At 47.8% G+C, this 22,923-nt stretch overlaps 6 protein-coding genes across 6 annotated transcripts; 3 read left to right on the forward strand and 3 right to left on the reverse strand.

The window, feature by feature from the left end:
• Positions 1-672: 672 nt before the first annotated feature.
• On the forward strand, positions 673-2,586 carry I303_103725 (uncharacterized protein; the record flags this gene model as incomplete). The annotated part of the gene is made up of 3 exons (XM_018407059.1): positions 673-1,605; positions 1,679-2,353; positions 2,527-2,586. The coding sequence occupies 3 exons, from the start codon at positions 673-675 to the stop codon at positions 2,584-2,586; spliced, it is 1,668 nt and encodes a 555-aa protein (XP_018263867.1).
• A 404-nt stretch (positions 2,587-2,990) lies between these two features.
• On the reverse strand, positions 2,991-4,183 carry I303_103726 (uncharacterized protein; the record flags this gene model as incomplete). Its single annotated transcript, XM_018407060.1, has 2 exons — positions 2,991-3,658; positions 3,730-4,183. 2 exons carry the CDS (start codon positions 4,181-4,183, stop codon positions 2,991-2,993), a joined length of 1,122 nt encoding a protein of 373 aa, XP_018263868.1.
• A 768-nt stretch (positions 4,184-4,951) lies between these two features.
• I303_103727 (uncharacterized protein) lies at positions 4,952-8,931 on the forward strand (the record flags this gene model as incomplete). Its single annotated transcript, XM_065968832.1, has 5 exons — positions 4,952-4,961; positions 5,035-5,566; positions 5,627-5,766; positions 5,826-6,367; positions 6,442-8,931. 5 exons carry the CDS (start codon positions 4,952-4,954, stop codon positions 8,929-8,931), a joined length of 3,714 nt encoding a protein of 1,237 aa, XP_065824904.1.
• Positions 8,932-9,739: 808 nt separating this feature from the next.
• I303_103728 (uncharacterized protein) lies at positions 9,740-11,778 on the reverse strand (the record flags this gene model as incomplete). Its single annotated transcript, XM_065968833.1, has 11 exons — positions 9,740-9,883; positions 10,004-10,211; positions 10,312-10,370; positions 10,448-10,549; positions 10,620-10,654; positions 10,752-10,895; positions 10,956-10,990; positions 11,048-11,106; positions 11,161-11,454; positions 11,577-11,696; positions 11,767-11,778. The coding sequence occupies 11 exons, from the start codon at positions 11,776-11,778 to the stop codon at positions 9,740-9,742; spliced, it is 1,212 nt and encodes a 403-aa protein (XP_065824905.1).
• Positions 11,779-12,626: 848 nt separating this feature from the next.
• I303_103729 (uncharacterized protein) lies at positions 12,627-17,046 on the forward strand (the record flags this gene model as incomplete). Its single annotated transcript, XM_018407063.1, has 25 exons — positions 12,627-12,641; positions 12,758-12,767; positions 12,835-12,907; positions 12,966-13,026; positions 13,088-13,177; positions 13,236-13,375; positions 13,433-13,535; positions 13,598-13,673; positions 13,736-13,899; positions 13,980-14,164; positions 14,222-14,285; positions 14,354-14,631; positions 14,691-14,735; positions 14,798-14,917; positions 14,974-15,084; positions 15,142-15,356; positions 15,421-15,528; positions 15,593-15,683; positions 15,739-15,832; positions 15,884-16,031; positions 16,092-16,224; positions 16,287-16,445; positions 16,537-16,739; positions 16,835-16,906; positions 17,003-17,046. The coding sequence occupies 25 exons, from the start codon at positions 12,627-12,629 to the stop codon at positions 17,044-17,046; spliced, it is 2,802 nt and encodes a 933-aa protein (XP_018263871.1).
• Positions 17,047-17,395: 349 nt separating this feature from the next.
• On the reverse strand, positions 17,396-22,702 carry I303_103730 (uncharacterized protein; the record flags this gene model as incomplete). Its single annotated transcript, XM_065968834.1, has 18 exons — positions 17,396-17,864; positions 17,954-18,077; positions 18,169-18,645; positions 18,713-18,879; positions 18,946-19,079; positions 19,141-19,448; positions 19,504-19,564; positions 19,617-19,678; positions 19,746-19,891; positions 19,967-20,091; positions 20,171-20,275; positions 20,338-20,587; positions 20,656-20,798; positions 20,867-20,984; positions 21,080-21,422; positions 21,558-21,954; positions 22,070-22,591; positions 22,682-22,702. The coding sequence occupies 18 exons, from the start codon at positions 22,700-22,702 to the stop codon at positions 17,396-17,398; spliced, it is 3,972 nt and encodes a 1,323-aa protein (XP_065824906.1).
• Positions 22,703-22,923: the final 221 nt, after the last annotated feature.

A 22,923-nucleotide genomic window follows, 5' to 3' on the forward strand; every position in this document is an offset into this window, starting at 1 on the left:
CCCATCGCATCCTACTTTCTTTGTCCATTCAGACTTCTTGATTATTCATCATGATTTGCCGTCCATCCACTAATTCCACCTTATCCTCCGATTCCATCTCTATGCCCATCCCCATATTCCGATCCATCCCGTCTATACTGCTCTCCATAGTCATGCCTCCTCTTATTATGTCGGCAAGCTGGACGTATACTCACTTTCTCTATGTGTTGATGGATAGGAAGAAGGAAGGAGCAGACAACAAAAGACTTATAAAGATGCTTGATGATCCAGTGGATGATGGATTGGTAATCCCAACAGACCACGCTACAGTATTACGGTGCGATAATTCGCTATGCTGAAAGGTGGTAAGTTGTATGCTGAATAATGAAAAGTGGAGAAGACGGAGTTTGTCGGAGTTTTCTTCAACGTCTGTGTGGCTTTCATTAATCTGTTAAATTGTTTTGTTAATTCTGCAACACGTGGTGACCTCATCAGCTTGACCAGTGATCAGCGGCGTTAACCGCCTTCCGGGATCTCTTTCGTTATCCTCCGGATAAAAGTCAAAACAGTCGCATCATTCATCGTCGATTGTACCACGCCGACCTATACTAGACATGCAGCCATAGTCAGATCCAATATACCTATACCGTCCTGCAACTTCCAACAAGGAAGAACCACTTGGTAATCTTCGACATGTCGATAATCAATCGTATACCGCCCCTGCCTCTAGCTGCAAGATGGCAAAAACACTTTCCAGCCAAATTACTCCCTGCTTCCCCTGACCGAAATATGATCCGGAAATCCGTCGGGCGGAAATTACTGGCCAACCAGGAACTATGCGACCGGTTTGTGCGATCGCTCAAGATCCGGCCTGACGAAGTGATAATAGAGGGATATGCAGGTGTGGGAGCATTGACTAGAAGCTTGTTAAGTGGTGGTGAATCCTCTAAAGACGCTTCGGGATGGTCATCTACCTTATTAGAAGAAATATCCCTCGAGAGTCAAACGCAAGTCGCGAGCAAGAGTAGGAGTAAGAAAGGTAAATATCCTTCATGGCTTGACGATCTTCCCGCTTCCTCATCTATGGCATCAAGCTCTACGAACCCAAAAGCAGAAACAGAGGCAGAAGCACAAGGAGATAGCTCGACTTCGACAAAACCGAAATTAGTAGTGGCTTCCGAAGGATCTATCGAATTATTGGTTCGATCCTTCAACTATCCACCCAAAGCAGATACCCTCTCAGCAAGCGGGAAACCAGCTGCCTCTGATCCCTATACCAGAGAAATACCTGTCCTTCAGACCCCCCTTCATCCGAATTTACTCCTTTCGCATTCCACCGCATACGTCTGGCCTACTCTACCGAAAATACTGGCAAACCCTCTTGTAGTAGAACAATTACCCGTTCACGATCCAACGTTGATAGGAGCAGAAGCGACGAAGAGGAGTTGGGAAGATCCGGAACCGCCTATTACCTTAGTATGTCAGATGCCAGACTCGAGTATAGGTGAACAGCTGGCGGCGCAGTGGATCGGGTCGGCCGTCGGTGACCCGGGTCAGAAACGGACGTGGATCTGGGAATGGGGTAGAATACGGCTGGCCCTCCTCTGCGGGAAGAGTCTCTACGATGTCAGTGAGATACGTTTGAGTGTATCAGTCAGGTATGGTTGATCCGATGAAATGCTGATGAGGGACTGGATAGCGTATAATGGCTCCTCCTGCATCAATTGTGAATTGTAAACTCTCAATCCTGACTCAAGCGCTATTCGACATTGTCCCTTTACCGCCCTTCCACCACGTCGTCAACGTCGACAAACAATCGAGATTCACCGAAGACCGACCTTCTAAACCTTTATCCTCCGTTCCCATCTCCGCCGAGACTCCACTCGGCATTCCCTCCGAATCCTCGTCTTCTTCGAATGGGCTGATCACACAATTCGAGGCAGGAATACCTAAAAACCAAAATCGGACGCAAACTTTCCCCCTTGATTTCTTTCCTCCTCAAACGACTTCTCAAAGATTGATCGGTAAACCACTTGACCGACCTGATTTACTGGGTCTGATGCTCATCCCGAAATTACAATCACCGATATTGGCCAGCCAGAAAGATACGTGGGACTACGTGATGCGCCGGATGTTCGTCAGAGATACTTTGACGGTTAGAGCTGCTTTACCGAATTTGAATTTTGGTGCGGAGACACTCATCACCAATATAGAGAAGAGTAATACGAATACGAATACGGATACGAATACGGGTGAGGATGGAGAAGGGTTCAGAGGGATACCGGTTAATGGAGAGCGGGTGATTAGGGATCTGACGATCCCGGAATGGTTGAGGATAGTGGATGTCTTTGATAAGTGGGCTTTTAAACCTGATGTGAGTGGGGTGTGGGGTTTCGCAGCACATTACTGCTATTGCTATTTTGCTGCACAACGTTCGTTCGGTCCGGAATCGCGTCGCAATTTCAAGTGAAGTTGTGGAAAGTGACGAATTGCGAATTGCATTCGGTGATTGGATGGCTGACTCTCGACAATATTTTCCGCTCGCAGAATCTGATTCTCGATTCTGGAAATCCGGACGAGACCAGTCGAGAGGTTGGCCAAGACTAGGTCTTATTGATGTTCTTTTCCGACGATATACCCAGCATTCCAATTTCGGTTATATTATATACCTTGGCATCTAAACTATACCTTGCATACACACATACATACACTCTACATAGATCTATATCTAGCATAAAATCAAAGATCTTTCTAATCATTCGAGTCATTACAGTCGTAATCAAGCGTTTGTCCAAAACCGAAAATGAAAATGAAAATGAAATGGCAATAACCTCTCCAATCTCACTACTTCTCAGCTCATCCTACTCATACCATCGGATTCCATTGCATCGCCTTGGGCTTTGGGCTTTGGGCTTTGGGCTTTGGGCTTTGGGCTTTGGCTTTGGGCTTTGGCTTTGGGCTTTTCACTATCTTCACTATTTGCTTCAGAGGATTCGCTTGCCCCTAATGAACTATTGATGCTCCGAAATCCACCTCCTTATCCCCGTACTTCCCAATTTCAACTCCTTCAGCCTCCCCTCATCTGACTCACCGACCAACTCGGCGCCCGCCCCGGACTGATCCGCTATCACATCCACCACATATATCTCCAGCTGATTTAGATTGGCTTCTTTTCGAGCGATGTTGACTGCTTGACCCCCCGATAAAGTCTCTTTGGAAACCACTAATGCCTGTATGTTGGGGTCGTATTTTGTGGGACCGTAGGCGTCTGTGATTTCGATAATGTCCAATTCGACCTTTCCACTCGGATTCGAATTTAGCCCTAATGCTGAGCTTGAGCTTGATCCTAAACGACGGAGAAAAGCCTTCACTTCGGACAGCCTTTTTGAGAAAGGCTCCACCAATTCAGAATGCTTTTTAGAGGAAAGAAGGGAGTCTGACATCACCCCTACGATGATTTTGTCTTGGGCGAGGAAGTGGGATGATTGGAGGAGTAACTTGTGTGCGGCATGCAGATGGTCGAATGTCCCGCCTAGAGCTACTACGCTGTGGCCGGGTGAAGGGGAGGGTGGGGGGTCGGATGAGCCTGATATTGTACTTGGATTGGGGGGAGGTAATGGGGGTAAAGCGGTTTGAGGGAGAGGTGATAGTATATCGAGTAGGTGAGTAGGTATAGGCACTAGCGGAAGACAGTCGCGTTAATCAGTGAGTCGGTCATTTGCAATGAGCAATTGAACAGATCAAAAATACCTTTGTCAATCAAAAGCAATTGATATTCCTCCCCTGGATATCTGAATAATTTCTCATTAAATGATGCACCTTCACCTTCACTTTCACCGTCAAAATGAATCTCAACATCCATCAATACCCTCCCTGCAGAGAGTTGAGCAGTAGCTAGGCCGGCATATATCTTTCCCAGAAACGATTGGAATACGGCGAAATTCGATGTAGGTGATTCCTGCAATAAGGTATATAGCTGATCACAAGACCGACTACTCGAGGATGTATTCGAGCTGGTGTGCGGGATGGAGGTGGAGCTTGTATGGCTGCATGAGGGATCAGGGGTGGTGAAGAGGACGGTGAATGATTTAAGCGATGATTTGGGTAACACGTCTAAGAGTGTCGATACCACTCCTGAAGGATCCAATAAGATTTCCGGGGTGAAAGGAGCTAATAGTATGCTGTGATCGCGTAACGGAATCATTGTCGCCGACGCCGACGTCGAAGGACTGGTCGTCATCCTTCCCATTCGCGCCTCTTCGTGGGATGGGGACTCTGTTCGTTGTTGATCTTCTGCTTTGATGAAAGGATGTACAGAGTTGTCCGAGATAAATGCCTTCTTATTCTTACATGGCCACCTGCAGTCTCTTGTCATCATATCATCTCACTCACTTCGAAGCACGTGGCTTCGTCTGCACTCTGCATTTAACCTTACCCGGTTAGATGCATATGACCGGGCCCGAGCGCGCTCGACGGTTCAATGGTAGACAGGGCGCAAGTGATCCACATTGGATGTTTCAGATTATCGATTTTATCTATTGTCCATCAAACGGATTGTCTCACTTCGTCCGGCACGTCCTACAAAACGCCATATATCTATATCAACATCTTATGGGTCGCTTGCTCATGTCAATCAGGTCCAGGAAAATCGGTAAAAGAGGATAACGTATTTTGGTATTTTGGTGTCAACCCGAAACAAGCCGTAAAGGATGGTCTATTGATTGATTAGCATCAAAAAGTAGGTCAATGCGCTTCTCCGATTACTCGTACAGATGAGATGGTCCTTGGATACCGTCTCAATTTTCGCAAACTGCTATTGACGGGATGATCTTGCGAACCCTCTGTTGATCGTTTGTATCCATTTAGAGTTCACTATCAACGTCAACAGCACCATCAAATTTGGATCTGCATAACATCGCGACTCTCAACCTTGTGGGACGTCGAGAATCTGCTTGAGACCTGCTAGGTCAAGATGTCAACTCGTGAGCTACTCATGATCCCGTGCTTCATATGTCAACACACAGTGAACTGACTAGCGAATGCCTTGATCAGCAGAATACCTATCCTCAATCTCGGCCAACGCCCTAATCTCAGACTTACGCCCCACAACCCTCTCTGTACCAGCTTTGCAACTCCTCAATGCCTTCCTCGATGAGGTCCTTGTGTCGCTTATCACAGCTGCCGAGTCGCTGAACCCCTCGGATCTGAGGAAAGAAGGTATCCCATCTGTCTTCTCAGCGCCAACCGGGAGTACTGGAGGAGAAAATAGCAACCTACGGGCATTAGGAAGATCCGCCGTAGCTGAGGCCGAGGTGGAATTGAGGAGCTGGCTAGAGGGAAAAGGACCGACCAAAGGTTTTGCACCTGATAATCAAGGTACTGGGATGCGCAATGGCAGGATCTTCAACCCCGAAAAAGCGATAGAGCTCATGCAATTCAAATGCGTTTCATACTCCACTATGGCCTCTCAGGATCCGACGAATGAGTCGTCCGAAGAAGACATACTGACTGCTTGGAAGAAAGTAGGAGGAGATGCGGGCGAGGATACGGTGGAGCCGGCTGCTTTGTGGATAACGGCTATCATTGAGTGGGTGGACACGTTCAGCTGGATTGCCTGTATGAGTTACAGCTGACTTCAGATGATTAGGCATGTTTGCGAGCATGTCCTGTCTCAACTTGCTAGTGTTGTAGCGCGGGATTCGGAGATCGTAGTTGCTGGGCCGCAGGAGCTGTATACTGCTTTGTGTGAAGATGTGAGCGTATGGGGTTTATTCAAGAAAATGAAGGGTAGGTCGCTCTTCTCATTCTTGACGTGACTTCACAAAACTCATGAGCATTTTCTGCAGTCAAAATTCATCTGGAAGCTGCTATACGCGCCGGGACTCGCCATAAACGTTCAACACCTTCTCGACCATCTACCGGTCAATCAGCAGCAGGGCGAGCATCTCCATCTATGTCCGGATCACCTCACGCGTCCAGAGTATCACTTGGCCATCACAAGGACGGTTCATTGGACACTACGCGAAATATCACTTCTTCTCCCTCGCAGCACGATCGTTCGTCGATGGAAACCAACAGATTCGGTGGAATATCAGGAGGAGTCATACGTAAGGGGTCCCAGCTCAGCAAGAAGTCTGGGAGTTCACCTGGAAGTAAACACCACTTACTGCGAGGTCAAGGTCAAGGTCAGAGCCACGAAAGATCGGGGAGTGTCTTGAGTGAGAACACTAGATCCATGTTGGGTGCATTTCATGACACACACGGGTCAGAAGCGACAGAAGAGGATGAGCAGTCTATTCAGGAGGCTCAAGATGAATTTGATGCGCTTGTGAGAAGTGGAGAGACTATGAAAGTCAGCTTGACTCCCAGTAGACTGAAGAACTTTGATGTGAGCGAAGATGTCCTGCCTCATCCTTCTTCCCTCTGGAAGCAGGATATAGCACTGACGGCGCGATCTTATAGGGCGGCAACAATCGACGTCGTGCAGCCGAATCTCCTAATCCATCTCTGTCCGCTAGATCCGCACGATCAGACAACATAACCCCGTCTCAGTTTCCTACTCCCCCAAGCACACAGCCAAGGTCTAGTACCACAGAGCAACATTCCCAGAACTCTTATACCCTTTCATCGCCTACCCAGTACTCAGCGCTCAGTCCAGCAAATCGACCTCGCGCAGATTCGGCTCAAAGAAGATTGCAAGCTCGAGCTGCGTCCACGATAGAGGAGAAGGTAGACGAGGAGGAAGTCGCTAGCATGTCAAAGAAGGAGAGTCTGATGGAGTTGTTAGCTTCTGAGGGCGCACTCGAAGACCAAAGTCCAATCAAGAAAAATGGAGTGCGCTCATCCAGTCCGGAGGAGATCAGGAGAACCGTCCCAGCTGTTGTACTGGGAACGCCACCACCTCCTCCACCGCAGTCTACCTTTTCGTCACCACCAACACATGATCTGAATACGCCTAAAGCGGGAGACTTTGCGACCCATCAACCAGATATAGTATCTTCGCCCGTAGTTCCCAATGGTCAAGCACAATATTCACCGCAACCGGTCCTGACGAGGTCTCAATACTCGTCATCGAGCCTGAATAGACCGAATGGGAAGACAAATACTCCGCCCAATGGCGATGCCAATGCAGAGGATGACTTTGCTTTCACCGGCCAGCGCAGACCAAGAATGAAGACTGAAGCTCAGGAATTAGCTGATTTCTTCAACAATACCCCTCCACCAACGAACGAGCCTACTTTCAAATCTCAGCCGCAATCCCCAACTTTGAGCCAAGGTGAAGGATTCAGTGAACCACCCCAGACCGCTAAATCCGGTAAGGGATTTCGAGCTTTACTATCGAAAGCCACGAAGTCATCCAAGAAAGAGAAAGAAAAAGACAAAGACAAATCACCACAATTGGGTACTTCCGCGAGCTATTCCAAATTGAACTCAACCTCCAATCTCAACGTCTCAAATGGGAGCAAGCATCAACATAGTGGCAGTATAGGTAAATCCGAGGGACCCAAGATAACTGGATGGGCGGGATTTGAAGATCCGAATTCACCCCCTCAACTAGGCAAAAACGGAGGGATGACCATGCCAAAGAAACAGAAATCTCTGCACAGCCTATCGAACGTACCTACAGCTTTCCGACCGTTTGCTAAAGAAGAGGATTTGACAAGGGACAATCAAGCTAGGAAAGGAAGCAATGCGAGTCGGACGTCAGACTATGCCAGAGAGGCAGCTGCGAAGTATGCGGAAAGAAGGAATAGTGCAGCTGCGTTAGCTGATCGACGGGGAAGTGCTGGATTGGGTCCTTCAGCCCTCGGCACGGGTGAGAGACGAGGAAGCGAAAGTACGATCGGAGTAGGCGATAGAAGGGGAAGTGCGAGTGCTACTGGACCACCACCGATATCTCAAGAACGAAGAGGAAGTCAGCCCTTGCATTCTCCGACTCAAACTACGGTCAATGGTCGACCTGCCGTCGACGGCGAGAGTAAGAGGATGATTGGGCTAGGTATCGGTAGTGCTCCCTCCGGTGCAGAATCGAATAATGGTACGATAGAGAAAGGTAGTCCTCCGGTTCTAGAAGATATAATCACCTCTTCGTCGCCCCACACTAGAAGACCAGAATCAGGCTTAGAAGGACTGAAAATGCCGGGAAGTGCAACATCGTTCAAAACCGCTCATTCGATCTTGTCACCGCCCTCAGCGATCGATCGCTCTCAGACACATATACCGGTACCAGTACCGATCCCGAGCCCGACGAAATCAGTTGGCAGCGTATCAGTATCGAAATCGACTTCAACGGGAGATATAATCATCCCTCGTAAACCTTTGGTGGACAGTGGAACTCAAACACCCCCTATGCCCACTCCTACTCCTACTACACCTCCATCACCTGTGCCCTCGATAAAGTTAACAGACCTTGTCCCGCTCAGAAGGTTATTGGAACACGCTACGACGGTGATGGAATGCAAATTGTTGTTGGATGCTATATTGAGTCAATATGGTGTACCCCGATCTCTTCCGCACATCCCACATCTAAATTCGCAGAGTGAGGGTCAAACCCAAGTGAACGTCGGACCGGAAGATAGAGTTACGGCGTGGTTATTAGCTGGACGTGATGGGCCTGTTGGGGATGTGGGTATCGGCGCTCGTTCTCATGGGCATCCGCAAGGGAGAGTACCAGAAGGAGCAGACAGTGAAAACGACCTGAGTAGGACTAAAGAGAGCATGACGAACGGTGTTTCAAGACCGTCTGACGACCGAGATAACATGGGTGAGGGCGAAAATGCAGTGACGGAAACGGAAACGGCAACGGCAACGGCAACGGAGCCAGACTTGGAAGGGGACGATGGTATTGAAACGGAGGTTGGAACGGAGACGGACATTGAGACGGGGGTGATTATCGATAGTTTCAGGAATGTGGAGATTGAGAGGCGGAGTCCAGTAAAGCTGACAAGGTGACTTAGAGTAATGGTGGAGCTGGAAAGATTGACAAGTCATTTTGTGCGGGCACGGGGCGGAACGGATTGTCTCATCAACATCGGATATCAGGAAGCTTTCAGCCTATTTACTCTAGTATACGTATACATTATTTGGGATCCCGGAGGTCTTTCGTAACGAGGCACATGCAAAGATTTGATTCGGCCGAGCTGCTTCCGAGTTGTCTCCTTCTTGCCTTTGACTCTGACTTTGGGCTCGACTGGATCAATGGGCTGGACTGCGCTGAATCAACTCGAATCTGAATATATGTTTTGCGTGGGCGCCATCTGGGCAGAGATTTTTCGAGCGAGTGGACGAGTAAGATAAAATCATCAGTATTCATACTGAATTTGAACTGGAATTGAAATTGGAACTCGAATGCAGGTTATAAGCTATCATACTTTTTTTTATTTTTTTTTGCTTTTGACAGTTGGTAGAAGATGGGCCGATGAGTGTCAGTGTTATCGGGCTTTCCTTGATGCGATATGCATATGTGCATGAGACGCTACCACTTGATTTTTACTATACATCTTATATACACAACTTGATGTAACCGCTTCCCCCATGAGATCATCTTTCCTTGATTCTAGAACGCAATATGCAATATGCAATATGATACAGTGAATTGAAGGCGAGCGAGCGTCTTCGTGAATTGAAAGAAGGATCATTTTGAAGCAGAAGAAGAAAAAGAAAATCGACGAGAGTCGAAACGAGAAGAGAAATAGAGGGATCGAGGGGTGAAGGTGGAGGTAGAGAGGGAGAAAGGGGCACAGGGATCGGATCTGGACGATTATTCTTCCTTCCTTGCTTGTTCAGAGGCGAACCCCAGACCGAATCCCATCTTGATTGCGAAATCCCTTGATCGGGTCAACGCAGCTGGATCTTGCGGGGTGACCCAATATTCGTCGATGATGGGGATTTGGAGGAGGTTCATCTGTAATTGGGCCATCAAAATCGTGATCAGCTTTTCGTCTTTCACCTCGTAGTTACATTCACCCTTTCTGTTCCACATAACGACATGACTGTGCTAGGATCTGTGCGGAGAGAGACTCACCTTGGGGGTGATGACTATCATAGTATTCGTCTTAACTTCCATCCAATCGCTTCGTTCGAACGTAAGAGGTTCAGAAGCAATCATGATTATATTCTCCCTTTTATCCGCTTTGGTCATCCTGTATAAGCCGCCTTCTTGGTATTCGTCGAACGATGTTCCGGAAGAGAAGAATAATGAGGAAGCTTCGGAAGTTTTCGAGGAGATATACCTGTGTTGAGAATTGATTGAAACGATATATCGAAATCGAAACATATCAGCTCAGCCAATCGAGGATTCTTGAAGATGGCATGTGGATCGGATTGACTGACCTAGTAGCGACTACTGTCAGACCGTCCGTCACGACGAAATTCAATAGACTGGGTCCGGTCTAAGTGGAACGAAATAGAATATGGATAAGCTGGTCCGTCAACACGATGAACTATGAGAAGCAAATGACCGGCTCACTATGCCAGCTTCCTTGGATAGCTTGTTTATGAACCGTATAGTTTCCATCATAGCGTCTCGAAGCTCGACATGGCTAAACGATCGAGCATGGGGATCTTTCAGCTGACAAAGGTTGCTTTTGTGAGCTCAGCTGTATCTGTCACATGTATCGCCGATGGTCATTGATACTCACTTTCGATAAGAATATCATGAATGCCCATTCCGAGTCTGACGTCGCAAGACATTATATCATGTAAGCGGTCTGTTTCCACGGTTCTATGAAGATGCTAGGGAAAGTAGATTATGGGTTTGAGACTCGACCTACCGGTATATCCTGATGGGTACAAAAACAATTCTTCAGGTAATGATTGTTGAACTGCCCTTTTAATCTTCTTGAATTCGTTGATTTCTCCATTATGCATCCACATCAACTTGTCGAACATCCACGGATGACAGTTGTCCTCGGATGCTACATCGTTGAACGTTAGTCACATCATACAAGATTCTCCAGATGTGATGTGTCACTTACGAGCTCCCGCCATCGTCGACGCTCGTACATGGGCGCTTAAGTCACAATGTGCGTCAATATAACTTCCCTGCATTTGTCGAAGTTTGACTTACAACACAAGCGCACTCCTTATTTTCTCTGCCAACCTCGTTAAGTTCGCATTACTCCACGCCTATCTCTATTATCAGTATCCTCCATAACTGGGGCCGATAACAAGGTGACTTACGGGATGTATTGACTTGAATAGACATGGTCGTTCGTTCTCCAATTCTCTCTCTCGTTCTCTAGCTTCTAGAATCTCTTTCGATTTATCGTCTAATCCAGCTTTGGGATCTATATCTACGTCTCGACTCGGGTCATTTGGCGGCGTCGGGATATATTCTCGGGAATGGGAATGTGAACATGCTCCTTGTAATGGTTCGGTCGGTTCGGGAGGAGCTGGGATGTTGGTCGCGCGAGGAACGGTCAAAGAAGCAGGCGCGGGGAGGGGGTCGTACCATCCTATACCGAATCCGTCTGCCTGTGGCCCGTAGAAGACAAGTCAGCCAACAGCTCTTTTTGATTGCACAGGATGCACGAGTTCAGTACTATCACTGTACCGTAGACATAGTCTGGGAAAAGGGAGAAGGAGCGGTGACTCACATTCATAGGCCGACTACTGGGCATTCGGAGTTTACTCTCGAAAGCCTGGTTGATAATGCTGTGCTTCGGACGAGTGACGAGGTGGGAGAGCTGTATAGGCTCGGTGCCTTTGTATACGAGCTGCGTGGACGGAATAAAGTATTAGCAGACGATCGAATAGATTATCAACACGCATGTGAGAGGCACTTACAAATCGACACATCGTTTCAAGCTGATTTGGAAGGCTTCAAAGATTTTGGGAGAGGCTAGGAGATGTCGAAATGGAAGTCAAGGTATGTTACCTGTTGTATAAATATGCTCTGTATCAGCGTGATAGAGCGTTAAGACAAATGCTATCCATGATCACCTAAGATGTAGTGATTGTACACACCTTTGATGCATCTCTGACAGCAGCTCGATTTCGTTGACAGATGGGCCTTACTCTACTTTGTCATTCATCGGTCTTTCTTTCGGCCTTTCTTCGTTTACAACTCAGCTTTGTAGTTGTAGTTGTAGTTGTAGTTGTAGTTGTAGTTGTAGTTGTAGTTGTAGTTGTAGTTGACGTTGAATGAAAGGATGCGAGTCTTGGGATCCTTTGAGAGTCGGCAGCGTGCGATGTCGTGATGGCTTCGGACTGATTCTTGTTTGTTATGCAGTTTACAGTACCTGGTGGCCGTCTCGATGCTTGTCGATGATAGCCCTAGTCGCCGATGAAATGCGGTTATCAATTAGTTATCTAAGTGGATTTATGATGATGGAGGTTCGATATCAAGATTATTCGGAATACCCACCAGATCAATCTTCAAAATAACGAATGAATTTAAGTCATTCAACGTAACAACAAATCAACCGGACCACATGGCTACCACATGAGGGGAAAGTGGGGTAAATCAAACCGACGTGCCTGAGTTTCGGTCATTCGTCTCATCTCTCTGTCGTCGTGTCGTGGTGCACAAGACATCCAACACATTGCATCTCAGCTATTTCAAGTTGACGAATCGTATATGAGCAAGAAATTTCATCAATAGTCAATTCACAGAACTAAGCAATCATCAGTCAATTTCAGCAAAGATGGCAACAAGAGCAGTGAGTTATATTTCTCAATAGTCCAGACACCTTCACACTTGCTGCATTCTCCGCAAAGCCTCAACCTTCGTTATCCACGAAGCGGTGGTGTTTGAGCTGACATTCCTTCCTGACAGATCGTGAAATGTGAGCCAGCCGCTCTAAGACCATCAGGTGCGAGCTGACTGCGTCAATTCTGTAATTTCCAACGTAGCTGTCCTGTCCGGAGACACCGTCATCATCAGACCCAAGGAAGCCCCAGCCAAAGGTCAAGCTTCAAAAGAGAAGTGAGCTAGCTCCGTGACAAGCTTAGGTGGAGGTCTATGAGCTGATGTCTTTTTCCAGACTCTTACACCTCGCCGGTATACAAGCTCCAAGATTAGGCTCAACAACTCGCGAAGACGAGGTAAGCTGTTCCCCACATGTACCTATTCCCTACCCACAGCCTGCTGATCCGTGCGCAATAGCCATTTTCCTTCCCTTCTAGAGAATACCTCAGAGGGTTGTTGGTAGGAAAAGAAGTTGCATACAATGTCACACATAGCCTGACTGGATCCGTAAGTCAGCTTCATGAAATGATGACAGTAGCAAGCTGATTGAGATATCGCGGAACAGGGACCGGAACGAGAATTCGTTACCTTATTGATTGCACCGGCTGGACCAGGTCTACCACCTCAAGATGTAGCTTCTTTAGTACTGGCTAATGGATGGGCGAAGCTCAGAGATGGAGTCGGAGAAGGCGAGGAAGCTGTCAGGTCAGCTCTTTGCTGTCGAGATATGCTCTCAATCATGAAGCTGACGATGAGAAACAGACGATTGGGGGCAGAGGAAGCTAAGAAGAGGGAACAGCTGAGAGCCATAGAGCAACAAGCTAAGAGCGAAGGCTTGGGCTTATGGGCCGAACAACCTGAATCAGTGAGCTGCAGGGTTCATGTACGAAGAGCAAGTTGACTGACATTTGAGCAATCAATGAATAGCAAAGAACCGTATCATTCCAGATGCCGTCAGATCCACACGCTTTCGTAGCTGAGCACAAGGATCATGATATCGATGGTAAGCTGGCGAACCCGGGCATCAGCTGAAATCTTCTCAGCTAACATCCAGCCTTTCTTCAGCTATTGTTGAGCAAGTTCGCGATGGTACACAAATTAGAGTCAGGTTACTCTTGGATGAGGAGAACCATCAGTTCGTTAATCTCGTGTTAGCCGGTGCAAAGGCGCCTAGAGCATCTGCTGGACGGGATAACGATACTTCGTCTGCTGAACCATGGGGCGAAGAGGTAAGCGCAGGAATTCTGTAATCTGTCTTCTTCCTTCTTTCGCAATGAGCGCTGACTTGCTGACTCTCTTCTGTTACAAGGCCAAATTCTTCACTGAGGTCCGTATGCTACAACGGGCAATCAAAGTACGCCTCCTCTCAGCTCCTGTATCTCTCGGTGCTTCTGCCTTCCAATCTGGACCAACACCGGCTGGAGCCAAATCCGCGAATGGCAATGGGTTACCCGCGCCAAGCTCTGGCGGAGCAAGTATAATTATCGGTATTGCGTGAGCGAGATCTCACATCCAAACTCAATCGAGGATGTAGCTCATTGCACATTATAGCAAACATCCTAATGGTAACATCGCCGAATTCTTGTGTGGAGCAGGTCTAGCCAAAGTGATCGATGTGAGTTTCCAGCTAACAAGCACGGCACAATCAAAGCTCCGAATGTGCAGCTGATTGCATTGCTCCAGTGGCATGCGGGTATATTGTCTCCTCATGGAGGTCTCGATAGATTCAGAGCAGCTGAGAAGTCCGCCAAAGACAAGCGATTGGGTCTATGGGAATCATTTGGCGCATCCAAATCAGCTGGAGCCGCCAATGGGTCAACAGCTGTCGCGGCCACGACGAAAGGATCCGAATTCGATGCTGTCGTCAGTAGAATATGGGGATCGGATCAGTTGAGCGTTGTGCCTAAGGGTGAAGATGGAAAGGAGAGGAGATTACAACTTGCTTCCGTCCGCGGACCTAGGTAAGCTTGTGATCCAGGTCATACCTTTGGTCAATTTAGCTTACCTTTCTGTGGGACAGGAATACAGATGCTAAATCGACTTACTGGGCTAACGAAGCCAAGGAGTGAGTGCCAGACATCCGCGGCTTTGACGACATGAGATAGCTGTCTCAAGATCATTCTGCAGATTCCTACGAAAACGTCTTATTGGGAAGACTGTACATGTGCACATCGATTATGTCAAGCCTCGGGAAGGAGAATATGAGGAGAGGGAGTGCGTGACTATCACGTATGGAAACGCCAATAAGTGAGCTAACTTTCCTTTGAGCAAGCGAAAGGCGAAGCTGATTGATGTATCAATAGTAACATCGCGGAACAACTGATCGAGAAGGGTCTAGCTACTGTACTGAGACACAAGAGAGACGACGAAGATCGATCAATGGAACTGGATAAATTGATAGTAGCTGAACAAGCGTAAGCTGCCGAAATGGGTGGTATAGCGCTCCGTGAAGCTGACATATCTGATGACAGCGCCGTTGCCGATACGAAAGGTGTACATTCCGCCAAAGAAGTGTCTTTGCCTCGAATTGTTGACGCCTCGGAAAGTGCTTCTCGAGCTTCATCGTACCTCACGCAATGGAAAAGACAGGGCCGACATCAAGCAGTAGTCGACTTTGTATCGGCTGGATCAAGGTTCAAGCTGTTCTTACCTAAAGAAAACACCAAAGTCACCTTTGTCCTGGCCGGTGCGTAATAGCTGGGTCGTAAATTTCAAACACGAAGACAGCTGACTTTGAGGTATGTTGAAAGGCATTCGCGCGCCAAGAACAGCGAGAAACGCTTCAGAGAAATCTGAGCCGTTTGGTCCAGAATCTTTACGGTTCGCCAGCAGATACATGCAAAGGGATATTGAAGTCGGTAAGCCTCTCTTGCTGTATGCTTGAGACCAACAACGCGCAGAGCTGATTCATCTGGATTTCAGCATTTGATACTACCGACAAGTCTGGTGGATTTATTGGAGCTTTGTATGCTGCTGGCGGCTCCAACGTAGCCGTCGAATTAGTGCGAGAAGGGTAAGCTGGATTTTTTTACAATCGGTGTGATTAGCTGACCGAAAGCAAAACCCAGCCTGGCCACTGTCCACCAATTCTCAGCAGATTCCTTGCCTTTCGGTCGGGATTTGTCAGCCGCCGAGGAGGAAGCCAAGAATGCTCAGCGAAATGTGAGTCGGCTAAATTCGTTGATGATAGCAAGAAGCTTATTGCCCGTTCAGATCTGGTCGACATACACCGAGGAAGAATCGACTACCGCCACCAAAGTTGATGAGACTGGCGCCTTGGCTCCTGATTATCTAGATGTCTACGTTTCAAGTGTCAAGGAAGAGCCGTTCTCCTTCTCAGTTCAGATCCTTGACAAAGACAGTATGTATCATATTCGAGAGTGTCCGGTACTGAGCTGATAGATAGCTCATCGTCGATCAGGCGTGACTTCCTTGGAGCGATTGATGTCCGACTTCTCCTTGCATCACAAGCAACCTACCTCCGGCTCACCCGCCGGCTTCTCACCTAAGACCGGTGATTTAGTATCCGCCAAGTTCAGTGAAGACAACCAGTGGTACGCGACCTTCTGTCCCATGGTCATTCTAAGAAACCAATGTTGACGAGTGCGTTGTGCAGGTACCGAGCTAAAGTGAAGCGATCTTCCGCAATCAAGAAGGAAGCCGTGCTGTCCTTCATTGATTATGGAAATGAAGAGACACTACCTTTCAGCCGAATCCGACCATTAGACAGCAAGTTTAAGGGATTACCAGGTCAAGCCAAAGAAGCTAGATTATCGTGAGTGAACTCAGTCTCAATTCTCAGAAGCTGTGTCAATCAGGCATGACCGTAAATATTAGGAAGACTGATGAGATACGGGTCCTGATAGATTCGTCAAGCTTGTGCCCAAGTCCTCGGAGTACGGCAGCGAAGCCTTGAGACGATTCAACTATTTCACGGAGAACCGAAAATTGGTGGCCAACATCGACCAAAAAGAGGGTAATCTCCTTCATCTGAGATTGATTGATCCCTCCGATCCCAACGCCGCGGATGATCCGTTGGCGTGTATCAATGCGGATTTGGTGCGGGAGGGTGAGTTCCCATTTTCAACCATGATTTGCTCGTAGATGAACCAATGAGTGGTAAGAGATGGACGAGTTGCTCATGGTGTCGAACGATACTCACAGGTCTCGCTACGATTGATAAATCTGTCAGATACCTTAATTCATACCCCCAAGTCAAGAGGAAACTTGATGATGGTGAGTGATCAACCTCGACTCCAATACACCAAAAGGCTGCACAGGGAGAGAAACGTTAGATGAGCTGATCTAATATGATTCATCAACCTTGTATAGCTACTGAAGGCGCGAAGAAAGACAGACTTGGTATTTTCGAGTGAGTCATGATCCATGTCTCAATGCACAATTATCGATCGCTGATACAAGGGGAACAGATTCGGAGATGTCAGTGAAGACTAGGTTACTCTGCGATAGTGTGCCGCGGAATTGGTGTGACGGACAAAATCATCAAAAGAGAAAGGGGAAATCATCAAGCATAAGGGTATATGAGCATTTTGCATTTTGCATTACTGCATTGCATCCAGCATTTGCATAGGGAATCAAGTAAAGTAGGAAGAAAACACTATGTCATCACACTATGTCATTGCATGCATCGTCTGAATACGAGCAACCTTGACATCGGTTTCCATTTACAACTAGTTTGATCGGAGATGTAGATGTAATTCAAATCTATGGTCGGATCAATACCATCGAGCTGCCCTTAACTTCTATAGACTCTCTATCATCCTCATCCTCCGTGCCCTCCCAGACGGATATACGAGGTACATTCACCCATTCCTCCCTTGAGCCCTCCGATGAAGAAGGTAGAGCTAAAGCTACCATCTTAAATTCCAATATACGTTTTTCGCCAGGTCTGAGCGGGGGTGAGAGTACCACGTTCCTTTCACCTAGCCAAACGAACCCGTCGAGCGTTTCGCCAACGACTGAGATTTTACTAGCTGGCGAAGAAGGGTGAGTGTTGAGTATGGATAATCTCACTGAGAATGGTTGATGGGGATGTATAATTGTTGGAGAGGGTAGGTGAAGAACAGGGAGGACAAACGATTCTCTAGGTGTGGGATATATGAGTGATGGAATGGGGTGTATGGTTCGGATTGATTTAAGGTTTGAGTTTGAGCTTGAGCTTGAGCTTGATGCGCTAAACAGTGGTGGAGATGAGTGATATCAGTATTTAGCCCTGCGATATGGATACAATGTCGGAATAGAAATCAGTAATATTGGACTCACCTCTTCCATGTAAATATTAAACTCGCTGGGACCGGCACTGCAGCCTGATCGATAGGCGGCGAACCTGCGCCGGGCCGAACAAGGAACTTGGCAGAGATAGCATACCTCGTACCCCTATCCCAGCCTGCTCATCCATCCATGTATCATTCATGAATCAGCACTTGACCCCTCAATCTGACGGATAAAGTCAAGTCCGCTCGCTCGCTCGGACTCACAAAGCGGGAAATTCCCAAAATCGTCGTCACCCAGACTCAGACTGTGCGTGACCAGATCGATATTCTCTGGACCTCCTTTGATCAACTCAATCTTCTCAACTATAACCTCTCTCGGTCCAGGAACTTCCACCAGTATCCCCACTATAGCTTCTACACCTTGTTCTGGCCCTTGTTCTTGTTGATTGTGCAGTAAACGCTCAGAATACCTGGTCCCCATCTTCACCACGAATGGCCTCAGGACAGGTATGACAGCCGTACGATTCGTCTCTTCCGTTCTCTCATTGTCAGGATTAGGCGAAAGAGAGGACTGATGTACTTTCGAGTTCGACAATATCAAGAAATCTGGTATTTTGGTACTTTCTATTGGTGATTGTAGGATGATCGTCTTGGAAGTTGATGCACCCGGCGCGAGAATGCCGAGGGAGATATTCGTCAGTAGGGACGATGAAGATGTGCCGTCGGTCGTTATTGTTGATCCTGCGCAGGACGCATCAGCTGTCGAATAACAGATTCGGGTGAGTCTCGTGCCAAAGACGCAACGTACCGTCCTCTTCTTCGCCATCTCCAGGTTGTAGGAAGACCGACATCGTGACGTCCAGCTCTCGATCATCTGCGTTCGTGGCTCGAATGACCACTTCGACATCTTCACCTACAAACGCCGAAGGGACGTGCGTTATTTCCAGCTCAAGATTATGTTTTTGATGAACAAAGCTAGTACCAAATATAAGCACGCGAATATTTCTGGTGTGACAGTGGGAGGAGAAAGCCATAGCTCACTTGACTGAAGAAGACAATTCTTGCACCGGAGTTATTGGTCCTTTGGAAGTTTGCCATTCTGTAAGCTGGTCTGCAGTGAGAAGGATCTCCAAATTCCATGAACCTTGCTTCAGCTGAAGTTTGATGTTCGAGATCTGCATAGGATCGGCTCATCAGCTGTGTAAACGCATTTGAAGAGAGGTTTCGGTAGCTCACCTTGATTTTGCCTTCGAGTTCACCGGTGATCACGCCGTTAATCACCAACATCTTACCGACTTGCCACTTCAGCCCAGCTTCACTGCTTTGCCCCTCATTATTCTGAATTATTTCTAGCCCTTCTTTCCCGCTGTGGGAGGACGAGTTGTTGATCACTGTATCTTCTCTCTGGTTGGACCAGGACACAGTCAACGAAGTGAACTGTATATCGCTTATGTCCACTTCATCAGGACACCTGAAGGTCATCTGGTATGGAACAGACTTCGATACTGTGGATTCGGCCTGCCAGTAGCCCGCTTGAACTTCCACTAATCGGAGATCAGCTTAATATTATAGTGCTGTAATAACGTTTCATGAGCTTACATATACTGTTTTGGTCTTGAAGATCAACAACGACAGATTCGGAGCTTGAAGGCGAAGTAGTCTGCTTGATCAAGTTAGCCCTCTTCTCGACGATCAGATCTTTCCAAAACTACCTTCAGCAAGGACAGAAGATCCTCTTGCAATGATGCTCTTTCCTCGCCCTCGATACCGCTATCTGAACACATGAGTAGAGATAAGCTCCTATTCCCAGCCATCCATTGTACGAGTAGGCGTTTACTCACCTGGTGACATCATCTCGATCAGGAGCCTCGCGGCGCTCTCCACATTGCCAGTCTGCTGAGCACATTCGTACCACAATTTACGGATCTGCCTGACAATCGGGGACCATCGTTCTCTCTTGAACCCTAAGGAGATCCTGTCGAAGAAGCTACAGAGCATTTTACCCATCAGCTTCCCGGCTTACGAGTCGGTTTGAGAACTAGCTTGAGAGAACTAGGCTCACCGCAAAGCCATCTCGTATTGAGCTGATTGACAATACACTTCGGCTATTCTGAAAGCAACGAAGAGGGCCATTCTATTCTGGACGTGATCTTGCTCCTTCAGCAGCGAGTAGGCTTTTGTGAACAGCTAGACCGTACCGACAATTGATTAGTCTCAGCTTCACGATCTGCAATCATAGAGATGATTGAGATTGAATTTGACTCACCTCAATGATTTGAGCAGCATGATCCACTTTCTTTTCATTGGCAAATCCAGGTGCAGTAGAAACATAACCAGACGTTGATCCAGCTTCCGAGCCCAACGCATCGGTCTGACGAATGGCTATGTCAGCTATTCTGGATAATATGTTGCGGTGGATGGAGACCGACTCACCTCCACTGCCAAGGCTTCCTGATATCTTACTTGTCTTTGAATAGAACAGCTTGCAGCTGTATAATAGTAGAATGCAGGCTGTTGCAAGACTTTTAACGGGTTCCCAGATGAGATCGGGGTAGCATAAAAGTCAGGTGGTTGAGGTGGAGCAGCAGCAGCTTGGGCTGTCGGGAAGACCGGAGGTGCGAGTGATGCGATCCGAAGACCGGATTGTTGGGCCATCTCCAGCAATTCAGCAAATATACGGTACCTACGCAAGTCCTGTATAGTCAGCTATCTCAACCTACACACAGAAGGAAAATTGGTGTCACAACTGACTGCCTGGCGATCCAACTCCAGAATTCAAACGTTTCTTCGCCTATACCCCATCCTCTGGACAAATCGCCAAAACGTTTGAGATGCACAAAGAACGGGTTCAAGACTCGCGGACCCTGGTCATCGTAAAGCAAAAGCTTGCAAATCTGCAGAACAAAGTGGGTCAGCTAAAATTGTTAGGGCTTTGAGCATATGAAAAAGGGAAATTATGTACCCGTATAGCAACGCAGTCCGCTAGTACTTTAGTCTCGGCCCATCTCTTGGTCCTTGGCGGTAAAGTAGTTGTCGATGCAAACATCTTGGCTAGCTCGTTCCAGCAATCTTCGTAGTGTCTGTTGTATTCACGCGCACAAGGGAGTTTGAGATTCAGCCATCGATTCTCTCTGTCCGAAGACCAAATTGAAGTAAGGTATAGGTATAGACTTACCTCCTAGCTGTATCAAAATCCCCTCTGACTTCAGCGAACCAACCAGCCTTCCAATCGTATCTCACCGCCCACCCTTGCGGCGTCAGCGCTTTTGGACCGTGTCCCATACCCGTCGGCGACGCAATATTCTGACTCAAGGGCAGCCGTGATCGTTTTCTCTTCACCCGCTTAGCATGATTCGAATAATACTCCAACGCCGAATCGTACAGCGCATCTTGTAAGGATTGCACGAAATCAGGTAGTTGGTCTGCCGGGACGGGGGTAAGGACGAAGAGGGATGCTTTGGCTGATAATGCGGATGCTCTTCGAAGGTACGATAATCTAGGATCCAATTGGGGTGAGTCTGACATGGGCGACACCCGAACATATCAGCTAATTGACATGACATATCTCAGAACGCCTTGGATATAGGTCGACTCTCCGAAGATGCGACATGTGACACAATCAGGATCGAGCTAAACTGGACTGAACTGCTCACCCAATGCAGCGGCACTAGCCATAAGAACCACCGTCAACTTGATTCCCCTCTCACCCAGCCTTCGCCGCCTATCGCCTATCTCCCTGATGAGCTGATCATCTTGGTCCTTCTCCATAGCTTTGTTGGCTGCTTCCTTGGCCTGCTGGACTTCCGGATCATCTCCCTCGGGTAGAGGTTTCGATTCGTATAACCTCAGGAAAAGGACGAATACAGAAGGGATTAGCTCGGCATGCTTTCGAACCCATACGGGCGCTATCAGGCCGTCTGGATATAACGGAGAACTCGGTATGAGGGGCGATAAGGGCGAATGCGGGTTGGTAGGTAGGTCGGATATGGCTTGTTGGGATTGAGAGGTGGAGTTCGAGGGATTTATCTTTCGCATTGGAAGTCTGACTCCCTGTCGACGGTCAAAAAGGCGTCATTAACCAGTCAGTTTGATGATGTTTGGCGTGGAGACCGAACGGATGGGTTCGATACCTGATGTAAGAGGAGCGTGTTCGGGAGGGACTCACCTTGTCCACCAGGATAATCTTAAAATCCCTTCTACCTTCTTCATTGAGCCATACCTTCCCCTTTCCTCCTTTGGAAGTCAACGCCCCTCTGAGATTATGAACGAGCTCATCGAACTCTTTATCCCTCTCATCTTTGTCATTGGTCTCCTCTAATTTTCGATGACCTTCCGTGCTCGTGTCCTTGTCGCTTGTGAGGGTCTTTTCATCCTCGTTGGACGCTTCACGACTCAAAGCCGGATTCTCATCTTGTTCATGGCCGGGCAAAGTCTCGGATCTGGGGGTCGGGGAAGTGATAGGTGTAGTCAAAGCTATTTCTCCTGTTGGATTTGTATTTGAAGGTGGTAAAAGGCTAGAAGCTCCGCCGGACGGTCGTCTATCCTTGTTGGAATTCGTGGTCGTATTTGTATGGCTCGATGTAGATGCTACCGATGTGCTTCTCTCGCGCGTTGAAGCACTTGTAGATGCAGCTGTAGTGGGGTTCAGTCCAGCTACGAAGATCAAAGGTTGAGGATGGGCTAGAAACTATCAAATGAGAGAGGGAGTAAGACAGATAGTCAGGCAATTAATTAGCTGATGTCCTTGGCCCGAAGAGACGAGAGGGAAGCAGCTCACTTCATGAGGATAGGAATTCATCTTGATCCGATTGTTTCATCCCCCTGCCTTGTCTGTCAGAGGGAGATCAGCAGACAGGAAAACAACAGCTTGTGGTCGCCTTGGGAGTCCAATGATCAGGGCATGCGAGTCACTGACTTATGCGAAGAATGCGAACACTGTGGACAGGCTTTTTGTTATTGTGACGCGTTCGGACCTCCCAACCTCCACTTGACTGGTCCACCCCACTCATCGGTCTGTCT

This window comes from Kwoniella dejecticola, chromosome 4 (genome assembly GCF_000512565.2).
Source record: "Kwoniella dejecticola CBS 10117 chromosome 4, complete sequence".
NCBI lineage: Eukaryota > Fungi > Basidiomycota > Tremellomycetes > Tremellales > Cryptococcaceae > Kwoniella > Kwoniella dejecticola.